We start from the raw sequence: 21550 nt of genomic DNA on the forward strand, positions 1-21550 counted from the left end.
ACCATAACATCTATCCCAGTGTAGCACCAACCCCCCTTTCTCTTTCCTTACTGAGGATACCATAACATCTATCCCAGTGTAGCACCAACCCCCCTTTCTCTTTCCTTACTGAGGATACCATAACATCTATCCCAGTGTAGCACCAACCCTCCTTTCTCTTTCCTTACTGAGGATACCATAACATCTATCCCAGTGTAGCACCAACCCCCCTTTCTCTTTCCTTACTGAGGATACCATAACATCTATCCCAGTGTAGCACCAACCCCCCTTTCTCTTTCCTTACTGAGGATACCATAACATCTATCCCAGTGTAGCACCAACCCCCCTTTCTCTTTCCTTACTGAGGATACCATAACATCTATCCCAGTGTAGCACCAACCCCCCTTTCTCTATCCTTACTGAGGATACCATAACATCTATCCCAGTGTAGCACCAACCCCCCTTTCTCTTTCCTTACTGAGGATACCATAACATCTATCCCAGTGTAGCACCAACCCTCCTTTCTCTTTCCTTACTGAGGATACCATAACATCTATCCCAGTGTAGCACCAACCCCCCTTTCTCTTTCCTTACTGAGGATACCATAACATCTGTCCCAGTGTAGCACCAACCCCCCTTTCTCTTTCCTTACTGAGGATACCATAACATCTGTCCCAGTGTAGCACCAACCCTCCTTTCTCTTTCCTTACTGAGGATACCATAACATCTATCCCAGTGTAGCACCAACCCCCCTTTCTCTTTCCTTACTGAGGATACCATAACATCTATCCCAGTGTAGCACCAACCCCCCTTTCTCTTTCCTTACTGAGGATACCGTAAAGCAGTCACTGTCACTCAAACACTTGTGTTGTTTTCCAGGGAAATGAAGCTGAGATTTCTTGGGAGGACCTGTCTCATTGTCTTGAGTTTGCTTCCAGCTGTTTCTACACAGAGAGGTGAGAGGGGCTGTAGAAATGAAACTGATCAATTGAGATGCACCCTCTTCTTTCCAGGGCCCTGTATATAACTGTCTGCATCAATGTATGAGCTCACAGAACAGCTAATAACTCTCAACTATTTCTAATACTAGAGTGCTATTTTGAGAAACAGCATATTTGTTTGCTATTGCTTTACCTTGTCTTTTCTTTCTCAGGTGGATGGCGTGTCGTTGGCTCTGATCAGCCTGTCATTGCTGAACCTGGTGATGATGTCATCCTGCCCTGTCACATTTCACCCAGAGTCAGTGCTGTGGACATGGAAGTGAGGTGGTACAGGGACAGATTCGACACGCCTGTTCATTTATATCTGAACCAAAGGGATCAGCTCAGCAGACAGGACAGTGACTACCGGGGCCGCACTGCTCTCTCTCCCTCTGCACTGGAGACAGGCGATATCTCACTGAGACTGAGATACATCCGGCCCTCTGAAAGAGGCGTCTATACCTGCTTTGCTGATGATGGAAGTCAGTATGAAGAAGGACAGACTGAAGTGATAGTCGCAGGTCAGTAATGTTTGATACACAAGTTGAACCCACTACTAATGTGTTACCAGCTCCTGTCTCCATTACAAAACTACCCACGACTGTAAAATAAAAAATGTAGACAAGCAGTATTCTGAATGATGGTCATGACATATACAACAGTATGTACAGAACAGTATAGAATATGTGCCTTGCTGTGAGGTATTGTGTTGTGCTGTGTTGTGCAGTGCTGTGCAGTGAGGTGTTGTGTTGTGCTGTGCTGTGCTGTGCTGTGCTGTGTTGTGTTGTGCTGTGTTGTGTTGTGCTGTGCTGTGTTGTGTTGTGCTGTGTTCTGCTGTGCTGTGCTGTGCAGTGCTGTGTTGTGCTGTGCAGTGCTGTGTTCTGCAGTGCTGTGCTGTGCTGTGTTCTTCTGTGCTGTGCTGTGCAGTGTTGAGCTGTGCTGTGTTGTGTTGTGCTGTGCTGTGTTCTGCTGTGCTGTGCAGTGCAGTGTTGTGCTGTGGTGTTGCTGTGCAGTGCTGTGCTGTGTGGGTGGTGTTGCTGTGCTGTGCTGTGTTGTGCTGTGCTGTGCTGTGTTGTGTTGTGTTGTGCTGTGTTGTGTTATGTTGTGCTGTGTTCTGCTGTGCTGTGTTGTGCTGTGTTGTGTTGTGTTGTGCTGTGCTGTGTTCTGCTGTGCTGTGCTGTGTTTTGTTGTGCTGTGCTGTGTTCTGCTGTGCTGTGTTGTGCTGTGCTGTGTTGTGCTGTGCTGTGTTGTGTTGTGTTGTGTTGTGTTGTGCTGTGTTGTGCTGTGTGGGTGGTGTTGCTGTGCTGTGCTGTATTGTGCTGTGCTGTGCTGTGCAGTGCAGTGTTGTGATGTGTTGTGTTGTGCTGTGCTGTGTTGTGTTGTGCAGTGCTGTGCTGTGCTGTGTGGGTGGTGTTGCTGTGCTGTGCTGTGCTGTGTTGTGTTGTGTTGTGCTGTGTTCTGCTGTGTTCTGCTGTGCTGTGCTGTGTTGTGTTGTGCTGTGCTGTGTTCTGCTGTGCTGTGCTGTGCTGTGTTGTGTTGTGCTGTGCTGTGCTGTGCTGTGTTCTGCTGTGCTGTGCAGTGCAGTGTTGTGCTGTGTTGTGTTGTGCTGTGCTGTGCTGTGTTGTGCTGTGTTGTGTTGTGCTGTGCTGTGTTGTGCTGTGCAGTGTTGTGTTGTGCTGTGCTGTGTTGTGTTGTGCTGTGCTGTGTGGGTGGTGTTGCTGTGCAGTGCTGTGCTGTGTGGGTGCTGTGCTGTGTTGTATTGTGCAGTGCTGTGCTGTGTGGGTGGTGTTGCTGTGCAGTGCTGTGTTGTGTTGTGCTGTGCTGTGTTGTGTTGTGCTGTGTTCTGCTGTGCTGTGCAGTGCAGTGTTGTGTTGTGCTGTGCTGTGTTGTGTTGTGTTGTGCAGTGCTGTGCTGTGTGGGTGGTGTTGCTGTGCAGTGCTGTGCTGTGCTGTGTTGTGTTGTGCTGTGCTGTGCTATGTGGGTGGTGCTCGGGTTGGCTGCAGCTCCCTGGCTCTTACTCGGCTGTAACACAGAAACACAAAACAAAACAAACAGTGCTCCAGATTAGCAATCATGTTCAGCATGAGGGGCCATACTCACGTAGCTGCGTCCCCTTTGTACCAAAACTCCTCCCCGTGATCAGCCCGGCGCCATGGTTTATCCAATCACTGTCTGCCTCGCAGCTGATTGCAATGGAGTTTATGATCGCAGTAGAGTCGTTCAGTGTACGTGCCGTTACACTGGTTTCAATCTACCGTCGAGTCAGCCCATCTAGGAGGAAGCTTACACCAACCTTACACAGCGCCCTTTCTGGTGGGGAGGGAGATTTACAGCTCAAATACCTTCTGTCTCTGTCACACATGCAGACAGAATGCTGAACAGAAACACACTCTCCCTATACCCTCACAATCTGATGTTCTCAATAACCTTTACTTAAAAATGTTAATACCAAGTTTCACAACAGTCGATTGAGCAGTTCTCTGGATATATAGAGCAATCTGTGAAGTGTGACGTGCATACAGTACATATGACCGCCTCCCCTAGAGCCCTTTCACAGGGCATAATATAATACAGGGGAGCTGGGATCCTCACGGACTGGATATGTCAGCACTGACACAGTAACTCATAATATAATACAGGGGAGCTGGGATCCTCACAGGACTGGATATGACAGCACTGACACAGTAACTCATAATATAATACAGGGGAGCTGGGATCCTCACAGGACTGGATATGTCAGCACTGACACAGTAACTCATAATATAATACAGGGGATCTGGGATCCTCACAGGACTGGATATGTCAGCACTGACACAGTAGTTCAGTCTACAATAAAGACATATCACACAAGATGAGTAGACCTGGCTGGCATGTCTATCTGTGTGTGTCTCTCTGTCTCTATTCCCTGACAGTCTATCTGTGTGTGTCTCACTGTCACTATTCCCTGACAGTCTATCTGTGTGTGTCTCACTGTCTCTATTCCCTGACAGCTCTGGGGACCCAGCCCTCAATCTCTATGGACTCTACACAAGGAGAACAGACCCGGCTGGTGTGCAGATCAGAGGGGTGGGACCCTGAACCTGAAGTGATTTGGAGAGACAGGAATGGAAACGATGTGACATCACTGTCCAACACAACACTGCTGAGAGTCAGTCAGGGGCTCCGCAGTGTCAGCAGCTACATCAAAATCAAACAGCAGTCCAACGTGTTCTCCTGTCTGGTTAGAAGTAAAACACCAAAACCAGACTGGAAATCCAAACTCCACATATCCAGTGAGTATCACATGTTTGTGGATTGAGCCTGACTGACACTGACCATAGATTACAGTCATCATGATGGGGCATCAATATCTGAATCAAACACATGAACTAGTGGACCAGTCAATATCTGAATCAAACACATAAACTAGTGGACCAGTCAATATCTGAATCAAACACATAAACTAGTGGACCAGTCAATATCTGAATCAAACACATGAACTAGTGGACCAGTCAATATCTGAATCAAACACATAAACTAGTGGACCAGTCAATATCTGAATCAAACACATGAACTAGTGGACCAGTCAATATCTGAATCAAACACATGAACTAGTGCACCAGTCAGTATCTGAATCAAACACATTTCTTGGTGGGGGTGGGGGTTAATGGGCAGTCCTCCATTTTGACTCTCTGGGGTGTTGGGAGGGGTGTGTGGAATGCTCACTATGAGGGGTGTGGTTCAGTGTTGGGAGGGGTGTGTGGAATGCTCACTATGAGGGAGTGTGGCTCAGTGTTGGGAGGGTTGTGTGGAATGCTCACTATGAGGGGGTGTGGCTCAGTGTTGTTAGGGGTGTGTGGAATGCTCACTATGAGGGGTGTGGCTCAGTGTTGGGAGGGGTGTGTGGAATGCTCACTATGAGGGGTGTGGTTCAGTGTTGGGAGGGGTGTGTGGAATGCTCACTATGAGGGGGTGTGGTTCAGTGTTGGGAGGGGTGTGTGGAATGCTCACTATGAGGGGTGTGGTCAGTGTTGGGAGGGGTGTGTGGAATGCTCACAATGAGGGGGTGTGGTCAGTGTTGGGAGGGGTGTGTGGAATGCTCACTATGAGGGGGTGTGGTCAGTGTTGGGAGGGGTGTGTGGAATGCTCACTATGAGGGGGTGTGGTCAGTGTTGGGAGGGGTGTGTGGAATGCTCACTATGAGGGGGTGTGTCTCAGTGTTGGGAGGGGTGTGTGGAATGCTCACTATGAGGGGTGTGGCTCAGTGTTGGGAGGGGTGTGTGGAATGCTCACTATGAGGGGTGTGGTCAGTGTTGGGAGGGGTGTGTGGAATGCTCACTATGAGGGGGTGTGGCTCAGTGTTGGGAGGGGTGTGTGGAATGCTCACTATGAGGGGTGTGGCTCAGTGTTGGGAGGGGTGTGTGGAATGCTCACTATGAGGGGTGTGGCTCAGTGTTGGGAGGGGTGTGTGGAATGCTCACTATGAGGGGGGGTGGCTCAGTGTTGGGAGGGGTGTGTGGAATGCTCACTATGAGGGGGTGTGGTTCAGTGTTGGGAGGGGTGTGTGGAATGCTCACTATGAGGGGTGTGGTCAGTGTTGGGAGGGGTGTGTGGAATGCTCACTATGAGGGGTGTGGCTCAGTGTTGGGAGGGGTGTGTGGAATGCTCACTATGAGGGGTGTGGCTCAGTGGTGGGAGGGGTGTGTGGAATGCTCACTATGAGGGGTGTGGTCAGTGTTGGGAGGGGTGTGTGGAATGCTCACTATGAGGGGTGTGGTCAGTGTTGGGAGGGGTGTGTGGAATGCTCACTATGAGGGGGTGTGGCTCAGTGTTGTTAGGGGTGTGTGGAATGCTCACTATGAGGGGTGTGGCTCAGTGTTGTGAGGGGTGTGTGGAATGCTCACTATGAGGGGTGTGGTCAGTGTTGGGAGGGGTGTGTTGAATGCTTACTATGAGGGGTGTGGTCAGTGTTGGGAGGGGTGTGTGGAATGCTCACTATGAGGGGTGTGATCAGTGTTGGGAGGGGTGTGTGGAATGCTCACAATGAGAGGTGTGGTCAGTGTTGGGAGGGGTGTGTGGAATGCTCACTATGAGGGGTGTGGTCAGTGTTGGGAGGGGTGTGTGGAATGCTCACTATGAGGGGGTGTGGCTCAGTGTTGGGAGGGGTGTGTGGAATGCTCACTATGAGGGCTGTGGCTCAGTGTTGGGAGGGGTGTGTGGAATGCTCACTATGAGGGGTGTGGTCAGTGTTGGGAGGGGTGTGTGGAATGCTCACTATGAGGGGGTGTGTCTCAGTATTGGGAGGGGTGTGTGTGTTCCAGTGTGTTGAGCTGCTGTGTTGTTTTCCAGGTGATTTTTTCCCAGGAGTCTCTGGATGGATGGTGGCTTTCTTCTTGACTTTAGCTCTCAGTATTGGAGCCATTCCTCTGCTGGTGATCCAATGGAGAAGAATGGATGGTATGAACTTTATCATTATCATGAGGCATTTCATATAGCTCTGTGCATTTTAAACATGTCAAACAGGTTTACAATAATATGGACTGTTCTGTTTTTCTTCTAGCCATGGAGAGGAAGCTTGAGCCTATGGGTAAGTAAAGCACTTAATGAAGAGATGCTGAAAACCCATTCCAGGTTTCTGCAGCAGTATCTTAAACTACCACACCCATAAATAAACACATCCCTGGACCAGAAATCCAGCTCATTAGAAATGATTATAAATAATAATAAATATAATTGTTTTTATACATTGCAATTGTTATTTTATTGTTTCCAGGACCCTCTTGTAAACAAGACCTGATTAAATAAATTAATAAATTAAATCTCCTGGTTAAATAAATTAATCTATTCAAATTTAAATTTATTTATTTATTTATTTATTTTGGACATAAAGGCTTAGGAATATAAATATTTCCTTAGGGAGGGATGTTGAAAATTGTAGCAATTTTAGTTTGTATGTTTTATATACTTTGCAGATATCGGATTCATTTTCAAATGGACATCCTGTTCATTTAACTGGTTATTATCTGTTTATTTAGCAGACGCCTTTATCCAAGGCGACTTACAGAGACTCGGGTGTGTGAACTATGCATCAGCTGCAGAGTCACTTACAACTACATCTCACCTGAAAGACAGAGCACAAGGAGGTGAAGTGACTTGCTCAGGGTCATACAATTAGTCAGTGGCTGAGGTGGGATTTGAACCGGAGACCTTCTGGTTACAAGCCCTTTTCTTTAACCACTGAACCACACAGCCTCCATGTGTTTTTCATACTGCAATTGAATCTGTACTGGAGCTGAGATAACCACACTGCTGTCTCAGTTTAATCTGTACTGGAGCTGAGATAACCACACACTGTTCTGTCTGATTCATTTTTTTAGCTGCTCTGTATCTTTATCAGAACCTTCGTAAGGAACTTGGTAAGAATCGTTTTTTATTTTCAGAATTACCAGAAAGCTTTCTATCCTTCTATCTGTCTGTGTGTCTGTGTTAGCTTTCTATCCTTCTATCTGTCTGTGTGTCTGTGTTAGCTTTCTATCCTTCTATCTGTCTGTGTGTCTGTGTTAGCTTTCTATCCTTCTTTCTGTCTGTGTGTCTGTGTTAGCTTTCTATCCTTCTATCTGTCTGTGTGTCTGTGTTAGCTTTCTATCCTTCTATCTGTCTGTGTGTCTGTGTTAGCTTTCTATCCTTCTATCTGTCTGTGTGCCTGTGTTAGCTTTCTATCCTTCTATCTGTCTGTGTGTCTGTGTTAGCTTTCTATCGCCCCACAGGGCGAGTCCAGTGCATTATTCCATGTGTGCTTGCAGACCGTTTCTCTACTGGACCTGCTCAAGGATATATCATGTCAGTCACAGTTAGTCTAGCCTCTTAATATACTGTGTTTAATACACTTTGTCTATTATTCAGTGTAATTCAATAGATGAGTTTACACCTCACTGTTCAGAACGTAATCCAGCTCTCTTCTTTTCACAGAGTCTATGAGACAGATCCCTAAATCAGGTATGTAGAGTGTGTGTAAATCCACAGCCTGACTCACCCCAGCACAGCCCTGCTGGTTAGTGTGTGCTGCACATCTTCTGAACTGTAGAAAGTACAGGAGGAGTGATTGTAAAATAATGCTCTCTTTATTTCTGTGTTCTAGAATGGAAGTGGATCCGCAGCTCAGCAGGTATGTGTCTCTTCAATGGATTCCTTTCACAGTGGAGGGTAAAAGAACAGCGAGGAGCCCCGTCTCACTCACTGTGTTCACATCTATATTTACATTCTGCCCCATTTAAACGTCTGTGCACTCCCAGCTCAGCTAACGCCAACCCTGCGTGCTTCCCAAAGGTAACACATTATTTTACATACAATTACCCATTTATACAGTTGGTTTTTACTGGAGCAATCTAGGTAAAGTTCCTTGCTCAAGGGTACAGCAGCAGTGTCCCCCACCTGGGATTGAACCCATGACCCTCCGGTCAAGAGTCCAGAGCCCTAACCACTACTCCACATTGCTGCCCCGCGCTGTGTGTCTCTATGTGTGTGAGTGTGTGTGTGTGTGTGTCAGTGTGTGTGAGAGTGTGTCAGTGTGTGTGTCTGTGTCAGTGTGTGTGTCTGGGTGTGTGTGTGTGTGTGTGTGTCAGTGTGTGTGTGTGTCTGTGTGTGTGTCAGTGTCAGTGTGTGTGTTTGATTGCATGCAGCTCCACGGCAGGAGATGACGATTGAGACAAGATGCTGAACAGACATCTGAGATCCCTCTTATTTAGTTTTCTACTGTCGTATGTGTTGTTTTGAAAATGTTTTCCGGACGGAGATGGACGGAGGTGTAAGTAATCTAAATGAGCTGCCCGCATCGGATTCCTATTCAGGTGTCGTGTCAATATATATATTTGTTTATTATTATTATTATTAGTTTGTTTCTGTGTGTGTTAAAACGATAGATAATTATTTCGCTGTAGTCATTTATCTGTTTTTTATTGGTAGGAGGGTTTTTTGTCTTTTATTATTATTATTTTTTTTACCAATACAGTATTTGCAAGTTTCTTCTTTTTAAATTTTTTTTTTTTTTTTGCAAAATATCAACATACAATACATATTATATATCTTTATACTGTATCGATACACACACACATCTTAACTCGTGTAACGTAGAAAAAAACCGGTAGGGGGCGCAAATGTTCTCGTTCGCCCCGGGCGCTAAAATCCATCGTGCCGGCTGTGCTGAAAAGGAGAGCAGAGTGTGTGTTTACAGGGTTCATACGCGAGTCTGGAAGCCTGGAGAATGGATGGGAAGATGCCAAACTGATTTCCAGGGCTTGAAATGCTTGAAAAACCACGTCTCCGTTATGAAAGTCTTGAAAAAGTCTGGAATTTGACTAGTACCACAGGAGAATGAAAATAATTCTGATATCATTTTTTTTTTATTAACAATAATTGACCTCGAAAGCGGGTAAACTGCCTAAGCAATTTACTAGTAGCAACTATGTTGTTTGCGACCAAATCCCGCGAGGATTGCCCCGTGACTGCTCCAGTGAAACGAACGGTAAAATGGACACTACGACAGCCAAAATATATCCATTTATATTGAAGGCTATGTTTTTTAAAGCTACACACTCTAATTACAAGCTACTGTACTCTGCTCACCAACACCAACATTTTGTTATCTTGTAGTTACCTTTATTAAAAATCGAATACAATAGTTATTATCACTGACTCAGATTTAAAAAAAAGAAAACGATTTCTGTAGCCGCTATGGTGTGTATAAACGTAGCATGTTTTTTCATTTATTTTAATGTGATTTAATAACATGTAATAATTTTATTTTAAATGTATGGTGCTTGCTTGTAACTTACAGTACCGAGTGCATCAACAGTCTTGGGTCCAAACCGTCAGCTGAGTGTAGATATACTGTTTACATCCTCGCTGTAACATGCCCTTAATCCTGACCAGGATTAATTATACGATTAAATACTGATTTAAAATAAAATGCTAATTGCAAACTGCTGCTGATGTTGGCTGTTGTTTTGAATAAGGAACCAAGATTTAAATTAACATTTGCAATTGAAACAAATCTAAAACTTTGATGCGCTTTTTTTTTTTTTTTTTGGTCGTACTGTGTTCAATGAATAGGATACAGCAGCCAGAATACTGGATGCAGCCACAAATAGGACTGTACTTGTAATTCTACTTTTATTAACAATCTCATTGCTATTATTATTATTATTATTATTATTATTATTATTATTAGTGGTAGTAGTGACACATACTGTAATAATAAAAAAAAATCAAAGAATAAAAACAGTAATAATATTATTAATAATTTAGCTAATGCCTTTATCCAAGGTGACTTTCTTAACTTCCATTGTTTGTTTTGGATTGTCCTTTTACTATAGCTAACAAAAGGCTCTGGATCCAAACAGGGTTGTTACAGCAAGGGTGTGCTGTATTTAGTGTTTGACTTGTATGTTTAATATACCACACTTGCACATTTGTTATTTCATTTCTGTTGTTTTTCACCTCCCAGAGTGTTCAGCATTTAACAGAGGGTGTAAAGAAGTTTGGATCAGAGTCCAATATCATCCCTTACAAAAAAGTAATATACTGCAAGTATACTTGTGCCAAAATTGTCTGGTTTTAGTATATTATTGGTACCATTATACTATCCTACTTTGTCACAAGTATACTTGCAGTATGCAACTTTTTATATTCTCTTTGTAAATAATCAACATAGTTCTCAAATATTGGACATTTCTTGGATTGTATCTTACTTCTCTTTTGCATACCTGCATTGTCTCTTGCTAGATATGCACCTCCAGATTCTGACAAATACTTTTAGAAAACCAGGAGCAACTTCTGCTCTGGATCAAAAAGCTATAATGCTCTGCGGCTACCCGCCTATGTGAATCTATCGAAAAACTAGTAGAAACTAAAACACAAGCCTAGGACAAGCAAATGGAAGTCTGTAAAAAGAATGGAATTTTGATGTTGGAAAAAGTGTATGAACCCTGTGTTTAGTTATAATGCCCCAGATTGTGAACTCACTGTGAAGTGAAGATCACATGTAGACACTGCAGAGCTCCATATGTTACACTTTGACATGCATCTAGAGAACTGCTGATCTGATTGTGATGAAACTTGGTACAGACATTCTTTATACACATTATTAAGAGTGTCACAATCTGGAGCCTGTCTGCACCTCTCCTCTCATGAGTGTACCCCTCCCTCTATCCTTCTCTCCTCTCCTCTCCTCTTCTCCTCAGTGGGGATGCATATCCCAGTGTATACTCGAGGCTGGGCTTCTGATTGTCAGTGTTTTACCCGACTTTTCTACTCTGCTTTAAGAATTCATCTGATCCCTGTGAAGCAGTTTGTGTCTCTCAATCACAACTGAGAAACGTGTTCATAGTAAACTTGATTCATTCTGTGAAACAACTAAATGGGCTTTTCAATCAGCCAAGCCTTCATTTCCATTACAAGCAGGACGTGCAAACGAGATCGCGACATGTTAATAAGAGACTCCTCTTTATTAAAGCTAGAATGAACAGTAAAGTGTTTTATGCTGGACACACTTTATTACAATCGCTGTGCGTGACTGTATTGACATTAATAAAGATGAGTCGCTTCTGCTTTGCTATGAAAAAGTAAGAATTACGATTTAAAAAGCCCATTAAATAGAAGAAAAACCGTAAATTCAATCAATTGTACAGTTGTGATTGAGAAGCACGAATTGCTTAAATTCTTAAGGAGATGAGAAAACAAATCTGAAGCCCTAATTATGTTTATGTGCAAATGCCCCTCCTCTCCCTCTCCCCTCTCCTGTCCATCCCTCTATCCTCTCCCTCTCCCCTCTCCTCTGCCACCCTCTCTCTTCTCTCCTCTCCCTCCCTCTCCCCTCTCTCTCCTCTCTCCTTTCCCCTCTCTCCTGTCTCATGTCTCGCCCCTGTGCAGTGTGCTCACTGTGTGTCCCTCAGGCTGTGACAGGCAGCTACATACTGGGCAGCCAGTGGGGCCATGTGTCCCGCTCCCAGGAGGACTGCCAGTTTATCTGGGTCAGTCAATTGTGGGAAGTGTGGGAGGGAAATAGTCATTTTTTTTAAGGAATTTGTCCTTTGTTTGGTTGTATTTCTCACAGTGTAGGAGAAAGTGCATCACTGTCTCGGCCTCTCCTGTCTCACAGTAACCACAGAGCCTATTCTCTCTGGGTAGCCAGGTCTGCCTGTGTCGCCTTTTTCAATGGCCAGGCTGTGGTCACTGAGCCTGTACTTGGTCAGGATCTGCCTCTGCTTTGTATCTCTGACAGTGAAGAGATCCCCTCCAGAGTAAAGTCTCTTTTTAGGGCTCGATAGCATTCCAGTTTATTTGGGGTTTTTGTTTCTTTGTCCCAATGTTCCAGATAGGAGTTTTTGATTTGTGTTACAGTTTGGTTGACTCTGATTGGCAGTGCTGTAGCAGAGCTGTCCTGAAGCTGGTTAGTGTTAGTGTGGGTTAGTGTAGTGAGCTTCAGGACCAGCTCGCTGAGGAGACTCTTTTCTGGGCTGAGCTCTTCAGTTAGAAGGGCCTTGTACTGGAGGGAGTCTGGCTCACTTCTGTTTAGATGCATCCTGAATTGTAGTGCTCTTTTTTGCATGCTCGTGAGCAGTGGGTAGCGGCCTAATTCATGCATGGTCAGGCCTAGGTATGTATATTGTGTGGTTTGTTCTAGGGTGTGTTGTGTAGAGTGAAGTGGGACCTTGAGATCTGGCCTTTTTAAGATCATAATTCTGGTCTTGTTCATGTTGCCTGTCAGGGCCCAGGTGTGACAGTACTGCTGTAGCCCCTGCTCTGTGGGCGACAGCAGGACCAAGTCATCTGTATAGAGCAGGAATTTAATTTCTTTGTCATGTAGAGAGAGGCCAGGGACTGCAGACTGCTCCAACACCATTGCTAATTCACTGATGTAAATATTGAACAGTGTTGGACTCAAACTGCAGCCCTGTCTCACTCCACGACCCTGTGTGAAGAATTCTGTTCTTTTGTTGCCAATTTTTATTCCGCACTTGTTTTCTGAGTACATTGACTTTATTATGTCGTAAATTTTACCCCTTACACCACGTTGTAGAATTTTGTCATTGAAACCTTCATTCCAAATGGAATCAAGTGCTTTTTTAAATTCTATAAAACAAGAGAAAATGTTTCCTTTATTTTTTTGTTGTACATGTTTGTTGATTAGGGTGTGGAGGGTGTAAATATGGTCATAGAAATCCAATCTGACTCTTACTCAGGACACTGTGTTCAGTAAGGAAGGCCAGTATTCTGGTATTGATGATACTGCAGAATACCTTCCCCAGGTTGCTGCTCACACAGATGTCTCGGTAGTTGTTGGGGTTGAATTTGTCTCCACTCTTGTAAATTGGGGATATAAGCCCTTGGTTCCAGCAGCCTTCCTGTAGTACCAGGTTGAATAATTTAAGCAGAGCCTCCTGCAGCTCAGGGCTGCTGTGTTTGAGCATCTCGGTACTGATGCTGTCGGGTCACAGGCTTTCCTGGGTTTGAGTCCCTGGAGCTTCTCTGCTAGCTCCTGTGGGGAGATTGGGAGGTCAAGTGGATTCTGGTTGTCTTTAATAGATAGTTCTAATGATTTAAGTTTTTCCCGAATTAAATTTTGCTCTGTTGTAAAATTCTCTTGTAGGGTTTCTTTGTAAAGATTTTCAAAATAGTTTTTCCAAATACACACCCACTCGATATCGTGGGTGTCGGGGTCCAATACAAATCCGCTATATATCAAGGACCGCGATATAGCGAGAGACCCATAGAAAAACAAATAGACTGATAACAAATACTGTACAACCACTCCCTTGTTTTCGGGGCGTCAGGGTTCAATATACAGAGCCTTGCATAAGTATTCACCCCCCTTGGACTTTTCCACATTTTGTAGTGTTACAACCTGGAATTAAAATGGATTTAATTCGGATTTTTTGTCACTGATCTACACAAAATAGGCCATAGTGTCGAAGTGGGGGAAAAAATCTACATATTTTTCATAATTATTTACAAATAAAAAACTGAAAAGTCTTGATTGCATAAGTATTCACCCCCTTTGCTGTGACACCCCTAAATAAGCTCTGGTGCAACCAATTGCCTTCAGAAGTCACATATTTAGTTGAATGGAGTCCACCTGTGTGCAATTAAAGTGTCACATGAACTCAGATTAAATACACCTGTTTCTGGAAGGCCCCAGAGTTTGTTAGAGAGCATATCTAAACAAACAGCATCATGAAGACCAAGGAGCTGTCAAAACAAGTCCGGGATAAAGTTCTGGAGAAGCACCAATCAGGGTTGGGTTATAAAAAAATATCCCAAACTTTGAACAACCCCCGGAGCACCGTTAAATCCATTATTAAAAAATTGAAAGAATATGGCACAACCGCGACTCTGCCTAGAGAAGGCCGTCCACCAAAACTCAGTGACCAGGAAAGGAGGGCATTAGTCAGAGAAGCAACCAAGAGGCCAATGGTAAGTCTGAAGGAGCTGGAGAGATCCACAGCTGAGATGGGAGAAACCGTCCATGGGACAACTATAACCCGGACGCTCCACAAAGCTGGGCTTTATGGAAGAGTGGCGAGAAGAAAGCCATTGCTGAAAAAAACCCATATCAAATCCTATTTTTGCCAAAAGGCATGTGGGAGACACAGCAAACATGTGGAAAAAGGTTGTCTGGTCTGATGAGGCCAAAATTGAACTTTTTGGCCTTAGCGCCAAACGCTATGTGTGGCGCAAAGCCAACACTGCTCATCACCCTGAGAACACCATCCCCACGGTGAAGCATGGTGGTGGCAGCATCATGTTATGGGGATGCTTTTCATCGGCAGGGACTGGGAAACTGGTCAGGATTAAGGGCATGATGGAGCCAAATACAGGGAATTTCTAAAGGAAAACCTGTTTCAGTTTGCAAGAGACCTGGGACTGGGGCGAAGGTTCACCTTCCAGCAGGACAATGACCCTAAACACACAGCCAAAGCTACACTGGAGTGGTTTAAAAACAAGAACCTGAATGTCTTAGAATGGCCCAGTCAAAGCTCAGACCTCAATCCGATTGAGAATCTGTGGCAAGACTTGAAAATTGCTGTTCACCAACGGTCCCCATCCATCTTGATAGAGGTTGGGCAATTTTGCCAAGAAGAATGGGCAAAAATTGCAGGATCCAGATGTGCAAAGCTGGTAGAGACTTACCCAAAAAGACTCACATCTGTAATTGCTGCCAAAGGTGCTTCTACCAAGTATTGACTCATGGGGGTGAATACTTATGCAACCAACAAATGTCTTTTTTTTGTTTAATTAACTTTTGTGTCACAATAAAAAATATTTTGCACCTTCAAAGTGTTAAGTATGTTGTGTAAATGAAATGGTAAAATCCCAATTAGATCCATGTTAATTCCAGGTTGTAACACTAGAAAATGTGGAAAAGTCCCAGGGGGGTGAATACTTATGCAAGGCACTGTAAGTCTTCTACACAAGCCGCTTTTTCTCATTTTCTGTACGATATTAATGCTTTGTTTTTAAATCTGGGTTGTGTGGCTGATGATGTTTTTGATTTGATTCTTGTCTTAGTTTTTTCCTTATTGTTTCACATTCATCATCAAACCATTTTTCTTTGGGTTTGTGCTTCTGATTGTTTTTTATTTGTTCATTTTTTTTTAGATTTGCCTTGCTTGCTGTTGTTTCTAATATTTCATTCATGTGTTTAACTGCCAGATTTACTCCTCTCACAGTAGGCTGGCACTGTGTGATTTGGAAGGTGTCAGTAAGGTTAGTGATTTCAGGAGAGCCAGTTGCTTTATCGAATTCCTCTGTGCTGTTTGGAGCCCATTTATAAGTATGGTTCAGATGGTACAGCTTGCATGGCTCTATTAGTGTGTTACTGGGCTGTCCTGTTCTTTGTAGGAACACAGTAATTTGACTGTGGTCTGACAGAGGTGTTTGTGGCCTGACAGTGAATTGCATTAATAAAGGAGGGGTCCAGGTCAGTGATGGCGTAATCAACTACGCTAGTCCCAAGAGCTGAGCAGCATGTGAATCTACTTAAAGAGTCCCCTCTGATCCTGCCATTAATGATGTACAGACCCCAGGCTTGGCAGAGATGCACTAACTGTCTCCCATGAAATCCCCACAGAGCAGCACATTTCCCTGGGTCTGGAAATGGCTGATCTCTGTGTGGAGGGTATGAAAATATTCCTCATTGTAGTTTGGGGATTCAGAGGGAGGGGTGTAGGCTGCACACAGGTAAACGTCAGTTTCACCTTGGACTGCGTTTTTGTTTATTTTGAGCCGTGTGTGTGTCTGTCCTTGTTTAATTGTGGCTTGGGTCCGGCTCGGCTCGGCTCGGCTCGGGTGTGCTGGTGTGAAAAGGCTAAGATATTTGGGCTCCAGATCTTGTTCACTCGCCGGTCAGGGAAGAGCCTCCGTCAGGGTTTTCTCTCACACTTTCAGTTTGTGTTGTTCTTCTCCTCTCTTCAGGATCGCGTATCTCACGGCTCATTGCGTTCACTGCGGTTTCCATGACAACCGAAATCTGCTACAGTTCGAAATTCGAAGAATTGCTACAATTCCAACTGCAATTTCAAACTGCCACTTGAGTTCAGCCTGTCGATTTAAGAGACTTTACTGTACGTGGCGATCTTGGGTTTTAGTTAATATTTATATCTAGTAAATATTATTACAAGATTCATTTTAATTGACGTAAGAGGCTTACCTTCTGCCTTTCTTACTTTCTTTCTTTCTTTCTTTCTTTCTTTCGTTCCTCTTTTCTCGCGTATTCCTGGTTCTTTGGTCCTCTTGTAATCCTCAGTTGGTTTTGTCGTTTCTTCTTTGCTTGTTATGTATTTAATATTTGCATTAGTAGTTTTTTTTCCTCTGGTTTAGTTTAGTATATATTCTAATTTACTGATGTCAGGTTTTCAGCATTTTGTTTAATTAGAAAACAATATAAATTATATTTTAATTAGGAGCTCACCTTAACAGTGAAGGTATGATGTGCCTTTGACACTGTCGATCACTCTATTCTACTATCCTCTCTCGCTTACCTGGGAATCTCTGGCACTGCTCTGGCCTGGTTCTCCACCTACCTCTCCAACCGCACTTACCAGGTAACCTGGCGTGGAGCAACCTCCACACCTCACCCTCTCTCAACAGGAGTCCCCAAGGGTCAGTCTTCTCTCTCTACACCCGCTCCCTGGGCCCCCTCAGCGCATCCTATGGTTTCTCATACCATTTCTATGCTGATGATGCTCAGATTTTCCTCTCCTTCCCCACCTCTGACTCCACTATCCCCTCCCGTATCTCTACCTGTCTGTCTGCTATCTCCTCCTGGATGCACTCGCATCACCTCAAACTCAACCTCTCTAAATCTGACCTCCTTTTCTTTCCCTCCTCCTCCTCCCCCTCCTCTGATCTCTCTATCTCTGTTCCTCTGGAATCTACCACACTCTCTCCCTCATCCTCCGTTAAAAATCTCAGAGTCACCCTGGACCCTTGCCTCTCTTATTCCCAGCACATCTCCATTCTGGCACGCACTTGCCGATTCTTCCTGAGCAACATCCGAAGAATCCGACCCTTCCTCACCAACTACGCCACCCAGCTCCTGGTCCAGGCCCTGGTACTCTCCCACCTAGACTACTGCAACTCCCTCCTGGCTGGCCTCCCTGCGTCCGCCACCCGTCCGCTCCAGCTCATCCAGAACTCCGCTGCTCGCCTGGTGTTCTCTCTGCTTCGCTTCTCTCACGCAACTCCACTGCTCTGCCTACTCCACTGGCTCCCGATCACCGCTCGCATCCAGTTCAAGACTCTTGTACTCGCCTACAGATGCCTTGACCAGACTGCACCCAGCTACCTCCAGACCCTCATCTCTCCCTACACCCCCACTCGACCTCTCCGCTCCGCCTGCACTAGAAGACTGGCTCTACCTCCTTTACACTCCCCTGCCTCCAGAGCCCGCTCCTTCTCCACCCTCGCCCCGCAGTGGTGGAATGACCTTCCTATAGATGTCAGGACTGCCAAGTCCCTGACCACATTCCGGCGCCTCCTCAAGACTCACCTCTTCAGACAGCACCTGTAGAACTCCTATTTTTCCCCTGGGACACTTATCACCCTTCCTCAAATGCACTTTACTTGCTCTTATCTGCCCCCTATTTTACTGCATTTAATCCTGTACTTTAGAGTACTGTAATCTGCCAAGTGTAATTTAATCTGTAGTATTTTGTATTTAATTATATCCTGATGTAACTATCACTGACACTGTTATCTGCTCTATTATTGAATCGTATTTTGTCACACTTGTACTTTCTTGAACCAAAGTCATTGTATTTATCTTGCTCTTAATTGTATTATTACTTGTACTGTGATTCTTGAAATGTATTTGTTTACAACTGTAAGTCGCCCTGGATAAGGGCGTCTGCTAAGAAATAAATAATAATAATGAAGGAGGTACCTTCATATTATAATTATAATAATAATACTGCTGGTAATAATAATAATAATAATAATAATAATAATAATAATAATAATAATGTCTCCTCTCTGCTCCACAGTTGATGTGACTCTGGACCATGATACAGCACAGCCCCGGCTCATCCTGTCTGCAGAGGGGAAACGAGTGAGACTGGGAGAGACACGGCAGGATCTCCCTGACACTCCAGAGAGATTTGATCACAGGCTCTGTGTGCTGGGCAGGGAGAGCTTCACCTCGGGGAGACGCTACTGGCAGGTGCAGGTGGGGGAGAATACAGCGTGGATATTAGGAGTCAGCAGAATGTCTGCCCCGAGGAAGGGGTGGATCAGCATGACCCCCCAGCGGGGTTACTGGACTGTGGAGGGGTGGAGTGGAGGTGAGTTCACTGCTCTCACTGACCCCGAGACCCCCCTCCCCCGGAGCCTGAAGCCCCAGAAGCTGGGGGTGTATCTGGATTACGAGGAAGGGCAGCTCTCCTTTTACAATGTGGAGACCAGATCTCACATCTACACTTTCACTGACATGGAGTTCAATCCCAATGAGAAACTATATCCATTCTTCTGTACTGGTTACAGGAATACAGACCTTGTGCTGGAGTCCCCTGACCCTGACCCTGTCAGCGCTGCAGATTAAACACACATTGCTGTCTGAACCAGGAAACTATTCAAACAGCTCAGACAATCTCCTCTTCACTTTCACTGACACTCTCTCTGCACTCTTCTGGGCTGATGAGAAGAAATCCTCTCTCTTCCACCCTCTTACCCTGAGCCCCTCCTCTTTATTTCTCTACACCCCCTTTCCTACTCTCCCTTTCTGTCTGCCTCTTTCCCCTCCACCTATCCATCTCCAGATCCCTCTTTCTCTCCTCTTCTGCTCTCCTCTGCCTCCCCTATGATATGTTAATCCCCTCCATTTCTCAACCCTGCCCTCTACTCTTCCTCTCTCCTCCCTCTACCTCTCCCCCTCCTCTCCTCTCTCCTCCCCTGCCATCTCTACTCCCCCTCTCCTCTCTCTGAATCGTATTTAGTCATATACTTGTACTTTTTAGAACTGAAGTCATTGTATTTTATCTTGCTCTTTTATGTATGAATACTTGTACTGTGATTCTTGAAATGTATTTTTGTTTACAATTGTAAGTCACTGTGGGTAACGGCGTCTGTGTCCTCAGAAGGCTCTGATTATATTACGATTACTATCAGGATCATATAACAAGTACTGCTTTATTACAAATTGAGCAGAAACTGCATTTTTGTATTAAGGAAAAAAAAAGTTGAAAAATGGTGAAAAGCTTTAAAATTGCATCACTGCTGCTGCAAATAATAGGGTTAACACCTAAAATGAGTGTGTCCTCAGAATTAGCATGTGCCTTGTTTTATGGTCATTCCTTACTCAGCAATGCGACCATAGCTTCACTCTAATATGAAATCCATTTAATGTAAAACTAAATGTTTCTGGTAAAAGATGTACGATTCTTAACTCCAGAGTAATTCATTTTCAAAGACAGCCTAAAACTACTGTAATTATTGCTATAGAAGTACCAGTTCTTTTGGATCAAAATACGGTTACTGACAGGCTTGTGGACTGAGGCAGTACTGAAACTTTCAGTTCATTATTATGAAAACAATAAATAAAAAATGGGTGTATACTACAGCCGGTAGATGGTGTCAAGTGTTTTAAAAAAATACTATTTGCAAAATAGTATTTACTCATTTCTATTTAAAATACATGTCTGGCAACCTATTTTCTATTTGTATTTTAAATAAATATGGAGACCAATGTTTTCTATTTAAAGAGTTTCCGAGACTATTTTGCCCATCCTTGGCATTCAGCTGTTAACCGTAAGGTTGGTTTCCAGGCAGATTGCCTTTCTGGGCAGCCTTCTCAATAGAGTCCAAGCTTCCGATTTCATTTGCAGTCATGAAGGGTGCGGTGGCCAAGTGGTAAGGCGTCGGTCTCGTAAACCGAAGATGACGGGTTCAATCCCCGTCCGTACCTTGTTGCTGTGTTTAAAACACTATTTGTTACTTGTTTGTACCTTTGCAGCTGAAATCAAAAATTATATAATGAAAAATTGTATTTTAATTTAAATAAAAATGGGGGTATTCGGATTTGAACCGGGGAGCTCTTGATCAGCAGGCAAATGCTCTACCACTGAGCTATATCCCGACTCCAACAACGCCATTTTCTACCAAGCACAACCAATAGTACTCAAAGAAATGAAAGAAGTTGTTTACAAACCGCTAACCAAGATCATGCAACAGTCTCTTGACACAGGGGTTGTACCGACAGACTGGAAAATAGCAAACGTAATACCGATCCACAAAAAGGGAGACTAAACCGAACCAGGTAACTACAGACCAGTAAGCCTGACTTCTATTATATGTAAACTTATGGAAACTATAATAAGATCCAAAATGGAAAATTACCTATATGGTAACAGTGTCCTGGGAGACAGTCAGCATGGTTTTAGGAAAGGGAGATCATGTCTAACTAACCTACTTGACTTTTTTGAGGATGCAACATTGAAAATGGATAACTGCAAAGCATACGACATGGTTTATTTAGATTTCCAGAAAGCTTTTGACAAAGTCCCACATAAAAGATAAATTCTCAAACTGAACGCAGTAGGGATTCAAGGAAATGCATGCACATGGATTAGGGAGTGGTTAACATGTAGAAAACAGAAAGTACTGATTAGAGGAGAAACCTCGAAATGGAGTGAGGTAACCAGTGGTGTACCACAGGGATCAGTATTAGGTCCTCTGCTATTCCTAATCTACATTAATGATTTTGATTCTGGTATAGTAAGCAAACTCGTTAAATTTGCAGACGACACAAAAATAGGAGGAGTGGCAAACACTGTTGAAGCAGCAAAGGTCATTCAAAATGATCTAGACAGCATTCAAAATTGGGCAGACACATGGCAAATTAAATTTAATAGAGAAAAGTGTAAAGTATTGCATGCGGGCAATAAAAATGTGCATTATAAATATCATATGGGAGATAGTGAAATTGAAGAAGGGAACTATGAAAAAGACCTAGGAGTTTATGTTGACTCAGAAATGTCTTCATCTAGACAATGTGGGGAAGCTATAAAAAAAAGGCTAACAAGTTGCTCGGATATATTGTGAGAAGTGTTGAATTTAAATCA

General features: G+C 44.0%; 1 protein-coding gene and 1 non-coding gene across 2 annotated transcripts; both read left to right on the plus strand.

Annotated features, from left to right (window-relative positions):
• The first annotated feature begins 861 nt into the window (after positions 1-861).
• On the plus strand, positions 862-19333 carry LOC117968868 (butyrophilin subfamily 1 member A1-like). Its single transcript, XM_059015408.1, has 9 exons — positions 862-935; positions 1133-1480; positions 3950-4231; positions 6288-6395; positions 6499-6525; positions 7316-7354; positions 7908-7934; positions 8077-8103; positions 18479-19333. The coding sequence occupies exons 1-9, from the start codon at positions 863-865 to the stop codon at positions 19030-19032; spliced, it is 1485 nt and encodes a 494-aa protein (XP_058871391.1). The 5' UTR covers position 862; the 3' UTR covers positions 19033-19333.
• A 989-nt stretch (positions 19334-20322) lies between these two features.
• Positions 20323-20394, plus strand: trnat-cgu (transfer RNA threonine (anticodon CGU)). The gene has a single exon. It is a non-coding gene; the product is annotated as a tRNA-Thr (tRNA).
• The last annotated feature ends 1156 nt before the right edge of the window (positions 20395-21550 follow it).

Source organism: Acipenser ruthenus, chromosome 50, assembly GCF_902713425.1.
Source record: "Acipenser ruthenus chromosome 50, fAciRut3.2 maternal haplotype, whole genome shotgun sequence".
In the NCBI taxonomy this organism is placed as follows: domain Eukaryota; kingdom Metazoa; phylum Chordata; class Actinopteri; order Acipenseriformes; family Acipenseridae; genus Acipenser; species Acipenser ruthenus.